This window comes from Colletotrichum costaricense, assembly GCF_030867565.1.
Source record: "Colletotrichum costaricense strain IMI 309622 chromosome Unknown Scaffold_21.1, whole genome shotgun sequence".
Taxonomy (NCBI): Eukaryota; Fungi; Ascomycota; class Sordariomycetes; order Glomerellales; family Glomerellaceae; genus Colletotrichum; species Colletotrichum costaricense.
In genome coordinates this window covers 556,711-568,468 of record NW_026848250.1, presented here as the reverse complement: position 1 = coordinate 568,468, position 11,758 = coordinate 556,711, and the positions used below count along the sequence as shown (strand labels likewise).

General features: G+C 53.5%; 6 protein-coding genes across 6 annotated transcripts; 3 read left to right on the top strand and 3 right to left on the bottom strand.

The window, feature by feature from the left end:
• Positions 1-123: 123 nt before the first annotated feature.
• CCOS01_14704 (uncharacterized protein) lies at positions 124-771 on the bottom strand (the record flags this gene model as incomplete). The annotated part of the gene is made up of 1 exon (XM_060462847.1): positions 124-771. One exon carries the CDS (start codon positions 769-771, stop codon positions 124-126), a length of 648 nt encoding a protein of 215 aa, XP_060306678.1.
• A 592-nt stretch (positions 772-1,363) lies between these two features.
• Positions 1,364-2,116, bottom strand: CCOS01_14703 (molybdenum cofactor biosynthesis protein C; the record flags this gene model as incomplete). The annotated part of the gene is made up of 1 exon (XM_060462846.1): positions 1,364-2,116. The coding sequence occupies one exon, from the start codon at positions 2,114-2,116 to the stop codon at positions 1,364-1,366; it is 753 nt and encodes a 250-aa protein (XP_060306677.1).
• Positions 2,117-2,263: 147 nt separating this feature from the next.
• Positions 2,264-3,147, top strand: CCOS01_14702 (uncharacterized protein; the record flags this gene model as incomplete). Its single annotated transcript, XM_060462845.1, has 2 exons — positions 2,264-2,300; positions 2,837-3,147. 2 exons carry the CDS (start codon positions 2,264-2,266, stop codon positions 3,145-3,147), a joined length of 348 nt encoding a protein of 115 aa, XP_060306676.1.
• A 1,495-nt stretch (positions 3,148-4,642) lies between these two features.
• CCOS01_14701 (uncharacterized protein) lies at positions 4,643-6,541 on the bottom strand (the record flags this gene model as incomplete). Its single annotated transcript, XM_060462844.1, has 2 exons — positions 4,643-4,905; positions 4,966-6,541. 2 exons carry the CDS (start codon positions 6,539-6,541, stop codon positions 4,643-4,645), a joined length of 1,839 nt encoding a protein of 612 aa, XP_060306675.1.
• Positions 6,542-6,819: 278 nt separating this feature from the next.
• Positions 6,820-7,092, top strand: CCOS01_14700 (uncharacterized protein; the record flags this gene model as incomplete). Its single annotated transcript, XM_060462843.1, has 1 exon — positions 6,820-7,092. One exon carries the CDS (start codon positions 6,820-6,822, stop codon positions 7,090-7,092), a length of 273 nt encoding a protein of 90 aa, XP_060306674.1.
• A 3,149-nt stretch (positions 7,093-10,241) lies between these two features.
• CCOS01_14699 (uncharacterized protein) lies at positions 10,242-10,487 on the top strand (the record flags this gene model as incomplete). The annotated part of the gene is made up of 1 exon (XM_060462842.1): positions 10,242-10,487. The coding sequence occupies one exon, from the start codon at positions 10,242-10,244 to the stop codon at positions 10,485-10,487; it is 246 nt and encodes an 81-aa protein (XP_060306673.1).
• Between the last annotated feature and the right edge of the window lie 1,271 nt (positions 10,488-11,758).

The following is an 11,758-nucleotide window of genomic DNA, read 5'->3' as shown; positions in this document are numbered from 1 at the left end:
GGGCCCTCTCAGATCATTCTGCCTGATATTTATCCGTCTTGCCATGGCATCTGTAAGCATCATTAATCCCAACTCCTCAAACGCCTTATTTTGTATCCAGCCAATCCAGTACCTCTTTAATTCTCACTCCAGCCCAGTCTCCTTCCACCACTTAAACCGATAACACACAAGCCTCGCATCAACCTCCCTCTCAAACCTGTCCCTCCACCCCTCCGGCATCTCCCCATAAAACCTCACAACCTCCAACCCTTTCAACGCGGCCAACACCCCAAAGAACTCATCATGCTTCTTCTCCGTCAACTTGGCCTCCCACACTTTCGGGTTCGGCGGCCCCGGCCTCGGCTCCCAATCAACAACAAGCTCCGCCAAACCCTCCGCCCGCCGCGCTACTTCGGCGAAGATGGCCAGCCACCGATTCCAGTTGGGATACTCCATGGCGATAAGAACATAAAGCCGCCGCAGACGCTCGAAGCGCAGGGTCCCGTGGACGGCGAAGCCGATCCGCCGGTCGCCGTAGCCGTGGGAGTGTACGCGCATGATGGCGTCAGCGTGGACGGGTTGGTGGAGTTCGCGGTAGACGCGCTTGCAGGTTAACATGAGTGGGGGTAAGGGTTTCTTGTATTCCCCTTGCTCGAAGTAGACGTGCAGCGGCCGGACTGTGTCGCCAAAGTCGTCGTGGTCGAATGAGAGGTAGTACTCGTAGATTTTCTCTCTGATTTCCCATGGTAGGCTGAATAGGCCTGAGCCGTTCTGTTCTAAGGGTGTGCTCATTATGATTCTGTTTGTCTAGTCGTGTGCATGTGATGTTGCTATTGTCATGTTAGATGGGGTAAATCGGAAGGATTGGTAGACACGGCTGAGTGGAAGGGTGGCCCACATACATTCTTTGTTGGTCTGCACCGCAAACTGTAATACCAGATCACTAAAACCGCAATGGACTTTCCTTCAAATAGTCGGCAGCAATTGACATGGAATGTCGTTTCTTCAAATGCAAATGTCTGCCTGTTTGCACGCCGCTGCTGCCTGGTCGTTGGTGCATGTTGTTTCTGCGGGAACGTCTTACGACGACGGCACAGTGGGGTTTGGCTTATTTTGCCCCGCTTCCCGGCTGTTTAGACCGAAAAACATGCCCCTTCTTCGGGTTTAAGGTGCTGACAGGCGGGGTTCCCACCCTTCGGCTCCGTCGGCCGTCCTCCGGTGCGGGTCCCCCGGTTCTTGCCCTGTTCGTCCACCGAGAGCCGGATGAGATGTACCTGCCTTGGGAGCGCGCACTCACTCTTTGCATGATGTGGAATAATACACGAACTCGGCAAACCAACGCTCGCATGTCGATTTGATAACCAGGGTGGTGACTTTTGATTTCTTACACAACATCCGCAACAATACCCTCCGGCGCAATCTCCCCCCTCCCAGGCGGCCCCAACTTCATCTCCTCCACAGCCTTCACCCACTCCTCCATGGTATTCACATTCGTCAACCACCACTCACACCCAGCCGGCGCAGCAACCATCAACCCGTCAAGCTCCCTCGCCGTCTCCTCGGGCCGCGGATGCCCCCGCGCAACCCGCTCCGCCAAACGCGACAGCGCAGGCGGCGCCCAAATCGCCAGCAGCGGCTCGCATACCCCTTCGGCGGTGCGGAAACACGTCACGGGCACGGCGTCGCGCTTGACGAACAGGTGGAAGAAGGCTTCTGCGGGGATCAGAGGGTAATCGCACGCCAACACTGCCCAGTACGCCCACGCGTCGTAGCGGTACGCTGCCAGGAGTCCAGCGGCGGGGCCACTGCCGCCGGCAGTAGCATGCTTTGCATCCGGGTTTGCGGGGTGATAGTCGCGCAGGATATGGATCCTCGGCGGTGGTGTCTTGCAGTCCTCCACTTCGGCAGACTGGTTGGCGGCCTGCGCCAGCAGCTCGTCGAGGAATTCGTCTGTCTCGGACTCCTGCGCCAGCGAGATGAAGATCGTCTGCGGCTCCGGGAAGATGGTGCGTAGCAGTTGCAGCTGCCGCCGGTACAGGGGTGTTCCGTCGGGCATCCGGAGGAGGTGTTTGGGTGTGCCCATCCGGGTCGACTTGCCGCCCGCTAGCAGGAGGGGTCTCATCGCCGGTAGTCCCATGGTTCTTTTTGTGATGATGACTTTTCTCCCTTGTTTCGCTTGATCTTCTATCTGAAGGGTTGGTGCGCGAACCGTTGATCCGGAGTCCTACTGCCAAAGGCGATGTAACGCGATCAACATGAGGCAGGTAAACCGCGATAAGAATGGATGTACGGCATTGAGCTCGAGGTGATACTTTCGGTGAGTAAGCCGCGCGTCTGAACGTTTCCCACATCGTGTACGACACGATATTATTCTAGAGCGTCATGATTACGGCATGGCGCAGCTGGGGGCTAGTGTAACAATCGACAAAAAACCGATCTACCCGTTGGTCTATCCGTCCTCTATCCGCTCAGGCGTTTCCCATCTGGGCGCCCTGCATATCATCTGGCCCAACCTAACATCTTCACATCCTATCCCCCCATGTTGCCATGTGCCATTATGCCATGGGGGAAGAGAGAGATCTCTACTTTGCCCCCCCCCCCCCTGTCTCACCTCTTTTCTCGAAATCCTTCTGATGTGGAACATAATCATCACCAAAAAGATCACTCATCGCAGCATCAACACCAAATTCCTCATCCAGCAATTCAATGGGCGTCTCCGGAATGCCGTTGGTCTCCAAACCAACCAACATCCCGCCACAGACACAACCACACCCACCCATCAACGAACTATCATGACCAATTCGAACCGCTATCCGCGACTTCTCCGAACAATGGTTCCTCATCCCCCCAAAAACAGCAACAACAGCCACAGCCCTCCACCAAGTAGACTTCCGCTTCCCGGGCCTCACACCAATATCCTATACCCTCTGGGTAACCTCCATCATCCTCCTACTCATACTACACGACGACGCAGAACTCGCAGGCCTCTCCAGCATCTCCAATACTTTCACCTCCGTAACCCAAACTGCTTCCCTCGCCCTCGCCGCCGGCTCCCACGAGTCGCCATGGACCGCAACAGTCCACATCCTATGGTGGATCCCCTTCTCGCCCTCGCCCTCGCAACAATCCTCATCCTCACCTTCAACTTCGTCAAAGGCCACCCGCTAGGCATATCCGGGCGTCTTTCTCGCCTTCTTCGGAGGGGGACGAAAACCGAACAGGATACCGTCTACTTGTGCGGGTGGGCCATGGTCTTCCTTTGGGTGAGTTCCGCTGCCCGTTTGTTTTCCTTGGATCGGCTCAGAAGGGGACTTTTTGATGTTCCAGGGCGCCTACACCAATGCGGCACTCCAGCTTAGTGGGATTTTCAGATCCAGGGTCTCCAAGGTGTGGTTTACGTGCTTGGTCGGCATGTTGGTCTTGGTCTGGCTTTAAAATACCGGGTTGACGGTGAAGTTGCTGTCTGGTAAATTAAAGCTAGGGGATGGAATACTTTCTTCTGCACTGCCGACTACTTTCAAACTTCTCAGCCGTAATCCGGAGATCAGAAATCAAGGGAGCTGCTCTAATTTAAATCAGGAACCCTACACAAAACCCGAATAACTGTATGTCCAGGATTTGGCTAGGTTATGGTCTAGCTCCAATAGATATCGCCCATGCTTGCCGTACTTTGGAAGGCTAAATCCTAAGCTTTGCTTCTCGCGTTTGCTATCACGATCAAGGCCATTTCTGAGTAGCGTCCCAGACGTAGTATCGGAGTCTTGATAAAAAAAAAACCAACAAATTGACCATGGCATAAGATGCTTTCTCCAAGGTTTATTCACCGGTTTAAGAATGAGACGAAAACCATAGTCCATATCTCGAAGCATCATTATAGTCTGTACTCGCTTCGAGGCCAACCAAAACATAGACTGCAGAACAAGACAATCAATGGCAACCCCAAACGCATGACTGCCCCATATCTTGTATTGACGTCGGCAGTCTGTCAAAAGAACCTGCGGGGCTTTGGTGCCTCAGCCGTCAGTGAACGGTACATATAGCCTCACCGGCACCAGACGTCTAGGAGATTCGCAGGAAAGGGTGACCTCAGTACTCGTGGAAATGATATAGAGCTGCGACTATGGCCGCTACAATTTTCCATCCACATCACGTTACTTGCGACTAGTATGGAACGATATCACGTAAACGTAACAAGGCCTGTTGTCTGGAAAAGAAACCTTTTTGTTAACCTTGTGTATGACTGGAGCAAAAGTAGACTTCCGCAACTCTTTTAGCATGCAAATGCAAGAGCCAAACGAACAGCATGCCGCAAATATAGAGGAGTACCAAGTCTTCCCGCCCTATAGACTCCGAATTACCCCCTCGTCCCACGTGCCAAGCCCAAACTCCGTCAAGGTAGCAAGAATCACAGACCCAGAACTTTCCCAAATCAAATTAGGGGTATGATGCTGTCCATCTATGGCGCGGAAACCTCAAATTAACGCCTCTCAAGTGAACCCCTTATTGCTGTGCTTGCATGTTCGTTGTGTGGTGTTGTCAAATTTCAAAATAGGAAACCCCGCCGTACGGATGTATCGCTGTGCGCTGTGCGCTGTGCGGGTGTGTCGCTATGCGGGAGTGTACCAAGGCGTCTTGGTGTGGTGTTGCGGGTTCAACAAACCCTTTAGGGCAATGCAGCAACGCTGCCCGCCAAAAGTGCGTAGTTGGCGAGCTTGAGAGACAAGACTCGCGATCGAGGGTAATCGGGGCTGATAATCATGCGACCGTCTTTATTGAAACCAACCTCGCCGAATGACTCGCTCAACTGCTCAAACTTTGCGTTTGGCCGGACTCGATTCAGCTCTGCCAGGATGTTGTCGCTCCAGACACCGGAACACCAGCCGTCTCTCAAGACAAAGTAGGGATTCAAGGGAGGGACGGGAGAGTCTGGGACTAGTTAGCAAGGACGGAATGCAAGAAGAAGAAAAAAAGCGAGACGTGACTTACCCAAGTCCACGAAGCGAATCCGCAGGTAGTCCAGAGCCTTGAGAGTCGACATGGAGTGAATGCCTGCCAACACAAGCATCTCGAACGAGTGAATAAAGTTCATGTCCTGAATTCCGCTGCCAGAATCGTGGAACTGAGGTACAGGCCGACAGCAATTCTTGACCGTTAGGTCAATTGTCTTGAGTCGTGTCGTTCTCGAATCCGATCTGATCGCCGCCATATTGAAGAAATTCTTGCAAACGCGGCCGGTGTAAGCCAAATGCTCCAGCGCGGGAGTTGCCTCGGCCAGCTTCGAGCAGAAGTGAACCTGGTTGGAAACCTTCATGTAGAATGGAGGGCACGTGAGCTCCCGCCGGTAGTCGCTTTCCAGGCACAAGTTGAGGTAAGTGAGATTTGTGGGTAGTTTGGGTAGAATGCTGGCCATGCTCAGGTAACTCTTCGACTTGGGCTTGCTGTAGGAGCCGTGCCACTCGTTGAGGTTGGGGAGAGCTGCGAGGAAGGCTGAGAAATCCGAGTCTTCGCGCATCAGGTTCCACTGGCCTTTGGTGACCAAGGTACGAACCGAATGAAGGGTCGGCAGATGCCAGCTAGGGGGTCGCTTATGCCAACTGTGCTGTACCTTTGGTGCCTTCTTTCTTTCCCCTCCCTCGATAGTCAGGACACAGACGTCAGGAAGAGCCATCGAGACAAAGGTGAAGGCCTCTTCGAGGCTGCAGTTGTTTGCGGGGAGTGTATATGTCGCGTTTGTCAATCCGTCCATTGTTACCGTGGGAAGAGCAAGAGTAGTGCTCAACGCCAACGGACCGTACTTGGGCTGGAAGACTGGGAACCAAATCTCAATGTGCTTGACGTAGTGCCGGAGGTGGTTGTGTTCGCTAAAGTACATCATGGCCAGTTCTAGCGATTCGATAGTGGCCTTTATTTTGATGTGACGGTATAGGCGCTCTTGGATGAGGATCCTCCAGACGGGACTGACGAGAGCAAGTTCCGACAACTCCCTGCGTCGGGAATGGCGAAGTGCGGTTCCCCAACTTTTGGTCACACTCTGCATGCCTACCGAGCTCTTGGAGTTTGTGGATACTCGGTATCCGAAAAGGTGGTCGAGAATGCATTCGTGAATTTCGGCCGGTAAGTCATTCAAATTCAGGGAGGGCGTGACCTCGGGGGTCTCGATAGTATAGGAAGGAGTGGTGATGCCCGGGCCTCCGTAGCCGTAGGCATCAACGTCGTCGGCCATCGGAGTGCAGCAATCCGAGTTCCGTTGATCGGGGTGTAAGAAGGGCGTGCTGCTTGGACGAGTCGGGGGCACGAATTCATTGCTCTTTGCCTGCTCGAGGGGTGGGCTTGATGGGCCGGGTGATACTGGGTTGGATGAGGTGTTGATTATGGTTGAAAGGATGGAGGCAGAGGCTGTCATAATCGAGGTCAACTCTTCAGTGGCGTTGGCGTTGGCATGATAGTCGTCTCGCGACTGTCGCCTATCGGTACCGGAGGGGTCTCGGTCTCGGGGGACGTTGTTCGTGACGTTGGCGTCGTCGTCGGTTGAAGGAAAGGACTGTTCGACGCAAACGGACATGGTCGTCGGGGTCGAAGTGGGCGATTCTTTGGGTCGAAAAACTAAGATTTTCGGAGAGGGGAGGGTTGAAGCCGTTCCTAGATCATGGCCAGACGGGCTCTCTCCAAGGGGGGAAACGGGGGAGCGGCGGCGACGGCGGCGATAGCGGGATTGCTGATCAAGCGGAAGGGAAAAAAGGCGAAGGGAGATTGGCTCTGGGCTGCTTTGACGATGGTGGGGGAAATGAAGTGCCAATAATTCAGAGACCCTGGATAACGCAGACCGGGGGGGTCACAACAATGCTGAGCAGCTGTTTTGGTCGGCTGGCGGCCGTATTCGTCAGGTTGGTCCCAGTGGAAAGTAGCGCTGCGCTGGGGTCTCTTCGCTTCGCCCAAGCCACTTTACGCGGTCGGTCGCGTGCGCAGCAACAGGGAAACGGCCCAATGAGTGGAAGCGCCGATAAGAAGGACGGCGGCGGGAGGAGAGGAGACGATGGAGAGGAGAGCAGAGGAGGGGGTGGAGGCCAAGGCGGAGGGAGAGAATCGTATGGCTACCTGGTAACCAGGTGGTGAGGTGGTGAGAGGGCGAGAGACAGCGATGGAGTGATTGGTGGTAGACACACACACACACACACACATACACACAGTACGAGGTAGGTCGGGGTCCGGCGAAAGAATGGAAGTGTCGACTATTGACGACTGAGAATGCGACCTGAGGAGAGAGCCTGAGAGATGATTTGGAGAAGAAGAGAGGGGAGCCCAGCAGTGACACGGTGATGGAAAGAAATGGGAAGAAGTGTCGTCGATAGGTGTTCGTAGAGGTTGGACTACGGCAGAAGGTGTCGTCGTAAAAGTTCGCCTTACAAGACGGGACAAAGAGAACAACAAAACTAAGAGGAGACAGAGGCAGAAGCAGAAGCAAAAGGTAGAATCTGGATGTGGAAGTGGAAAAAGGGTTTGGTGGTGTGTTCAATGCTGTGTGTCTGGAAATGAAACGAGTACCGGACAATTGGAAAATGGTCGAGCGGCCGGGGAGGGAAGGCAGGAAGGAAAGTGCTGCGCCTGCTGCACCTGTGCCTGCGCCTGTGTTCTGCGTTGCGTTAGGTGAGGCAGCGGTGGTGCGGGAGCGGTGCGGCTTGCGGGTACCGGTGTGGCACGGTAAGCCTAAAAGGTACTTTAGGTCTGCAAGGTGAGGACGGTCAGATAAAATAAGAATAGGGGAGGCGACCCCGATTGAGGCTTGTTGTTATGCCACCAAGGTACGCCGTAAGGTAAGGTAAAGGCAATCAATTACTGCAGTTTCGGTCTGCTGCTGCTGCTGCTGCGTTGGTGAGGCAGGCGAACTGGCGACGGGGGTGGCGTGGTTTGTTTTCGTGTTTCCGCAGTGGACAGGCAGGTAGGCAGTGAGTTGAGTGAGGTGTGGCACAATAGAAGATTGGACGGACAGAATGTGGTAACGACTCCGTGACGAAGTCGATAGACTGCCGGAAATACCTGACAAAATCCTTTCAACTCTCGCGGAGCCAGAGGAATGTACTTGCCGAATGGTCAAAAAAGGTCATGAAGGCGAGGAAATTAATTACAGTCAATAATGAAGTCGTTTGCTTCTGATGGATGGATACTCATTCCGCGAGTTATATTTATTGGCCGAAAAGAGGGGAAAGTAACATCAACAAGACAACTTTTTCCAAGGAAGCATGACAGCACAATAAAAGATGACGGCACCAACAGGATACACGGAACGGCAGTCGGTAGCTTATTTTCTCATTTCCTGTCAGTCTCTACATATCCGCATACCTTAACTTACGGCCCCGGCCCAGACTTTCTATCAAATGCATGGATACCTATTCAACTCAAGGGACCTTATTTCAATCGACCCTTCGAGTGCCAGGTAAATATACTAGTAAAGGCGATGTGCAGGACGGCTGGTTGCAATGGAAACACAAGGTTGAATCAAGGAATGAGGGTAAACCCTTTCCTCCTTTGCTGGATTTCTCTTTGATTCTTCTTCATTCGCGAGCACCCGGACGACAGTTGCCGCAGTAAACAACCTTTCGAGGCCAAGAATGTACACAATATAATAAGCCTGACAGTCTAATTACCCCCCACCTTGATGACCTTGATGTACATCAACCGACGGGACATGCGCGTGCAAAACCATATGAATGTCCCGTTTGGCTGGCTGGCCTGACACCGAATACCACCTTCACAGCGCGTTCAACGTCAGGGTGCATTGCAGCCCAGGACGTCAGAGTCAAGACGGGCTCACTGCCCACCTCGTGGATGAGACGTGCACAGCCGTCCCTGCGTGGCGAGCTCCGAGGGGTAGAGTCAGTCCCATCGCATCATCTTCTTAAGGTAGTTGCAAGATCGGGAGTGTAAATTGAGCCACTTTCTCGAGGTGTCTTATCGGTTGACCTTATCGCACAATCTCGGCTTATCGCTTCCCTGACAGTCACATGCCTGGTCGGGAGTCCACTTGCAAAATGCCCCATTTCATTGCCTACTTACCTCAGCAGGTACTTACATTGAACTCAAGCAACGGAAAGACCGACGAAGTAACGACGTCGAGCCATAAGGTACATCCCACCTTTGACCGATGCATGAACTTAGAACCTGACAACGAACTGCGGCTTCATCACGTCATCGAAGTTTTTTCTGATCAAATACCTGGATTCCCGACTTCACAGATATTACCACGACCTTTGCATTGGACTCAAGGCATACATACTACCGACAACGGGCTACGCCTCCATCCAGTGTTATCGTACGCCGTACAGCCACGGATGCTTGAGATGCCAACGTCACATATTAGTAGACGTTTAAAATTCGTCCACAGGGCCCAGACCAAGGTTCGGCATAACGACGACACAGCTGCAATTGAGTTGCTCGGGTAGGCTTCGTCAACCTTCCACCGTTTCAACTCGTTCTACAGCAAGCATGGCTGTTGCTGCGATCAACCTATTTTCTGAGCAAGAGGTCACGCGGAGGCTTTGAGTCAGCTCGGGGGGTCGGCAGAGTTTAACCTTGATTCCATGTCATGGCAAGTTGCAGTTGTACCGTAAGCTTGCCACTGAGGGTTTGATCCAGGCAACTGGCTGACCAAGCTACTACCTCGCAGATAACCGCGATCCGAGTCTGGTCATCAGCATATTTCCCGATGACTATCAGACGGAATCCGGACCGGTCGTGTTGACAGCAATTCTCGGCAGGACTACCGACCTCAGCAATGCTGCATAGGGTACGAGAAGAGAGTGAAAGTCAGTACGACAGGCCATCACGTTACGGGCAGACGATGCGGGAGACGTCTCTTTATCATTGCCGCAGAGCCTCGGACTGACTTTTGCAGGCTTGGCTGCAACGTCCAAGCATTTGGAATTTGAAATCAGCTTCGACCATCGCCAAGTCTGGACGCCAACTCTCAAGCGTACCTGAGTCAAACATCGTCCCAGGCGCGGATTTTGCATTTCGCATTCTTGATTGATCGTCCTCTCGGCGTAAACGCCCAGCAAAGTCTAACAATGTTATTGAAACGACACGTGTTGAGCCGTCGCAAGATTTTGCCGACGCCCTCATGCCAACCGCCTCAGAGCCTCTCGTTCGGATCACAGATCGCCCTGAGATGAAGCACCAGACCCTGCATTTTCGGATTGTGGAGGATAGCACGTGTCTCGACTCTTTTAATAGCAAAAGAAAGATTGACTTTCCAAGGCACACGACGGATGAGCCGAATCCAGGGATGCGATGTCGCGGGGCTCTGCCCGGTGGGGGAGAGCCGAGACATGGCCAGTGGCCACACCCGCGCAGCCGGAATGGCGGCGGGCAACGGAGATGATTTGGTCTGGAACCTGCCGCGGAAGCAGCTTCTTCACCGGCAAACGGCAAACGGCATGGCGACCGACCAGGCCTTTGGCGGCGGCTCCGAGCTGTCGCCATATTCACGCACTGATATCGAATCACAAACATGATCTACAGCATCTGCAAACATCGAATTGCGTAATGTGCTGCACTTTGACACCAGTACAGTGGAAATACGCCCTTACTGCGGCACTAAACGTCGGATGTGCGGTACGAGCTGCTTGCATCCCCAGAATTCGGTAACGTTTCTCGTACTCGAACGCGCACGCAGTGGTTCACTTCGAAGTTTTGTCAGCAGGATTACAATAAGCGAGGTGCAATAAGTAATGGAAGCATCCCCGAGAGCGACGTCCCAAAAGTCTTGGCGGTGTTCGAGCAGGGGAGCATCAACATGCCTATTCAACATCTCGAGACGAACAAGCGGAGAGAGACGCGCCAACTCCGGAACACGACAGCCTGATGATGGAAGACCGATGACGACTGATGGAGTTTGGAGTATGATCTTATTGAAACCTGCCAGGGCATCGAGAAACCCGCGCTGGTGACCATCACATTCGTGCGGTCGGAAAACACTCGTACCACAGACCGGCCCCGATAACGTTGAGGTGGTCTCAACTGTACCTGGGACAAGCGAAAGAGAGATGTATGGACCATCTGGTACATCGCATTGTAGCCAAGTCACAATGTTGATTCGATATTGCCTGCGGCTCTGGGCAATTCGATCTACAAACGGGCCAGCTGACAACTCACACAACTGGGGCTAGCTGCAAGCCTAGCCAAGGAAATTTGGAAGTCACGGTCGAGATTTCAAGATTTCCGAAGCGCTGATCAATGCAAGTTGTTGTTCCTATACCCGCTGTTCGGAAGGTGAGGAGCAGCATCCTTCGATTCGGAGACAACGGTAGCCCTACATACGCCGCGGCTCATCCTCGTGGGCCGAGTTACTGGTCCAACTTCCGACAATAACGTATCCCGGATTCCAGATTACCTTATTTCGGGTCTGGGATGTCATGGCGGATACGATGAGCTCACAAAGACCGGACCCGAGTCTAGAAGCAATCGATAATTCGATATCATCGAAGCGAAGAGACAAGCGAGCGATGTTTGTCTGCAGAGTCGCATCGTGTCGGGGGATGCGCCCCTCCTCGAATTTCCAAGTTCACGGCGGTGTCGGGGGCCGAAGTGGACTGATGGAGGAGGAGCCTCGGAGGGGGCTTCGTCGAATATCGCTTACCAACATCAACAGGCCGAAAGGTCCTGAGCATCGCAGCAGTTTGACGCTTGTTGGCGGTTTGTCCCACCAGCGCATCGAAGCCAACGTTGAGCACAACCGCAGGTCCACCCTGACCTGTCAAGACTCGAGAGGACTACCACGGTCCAC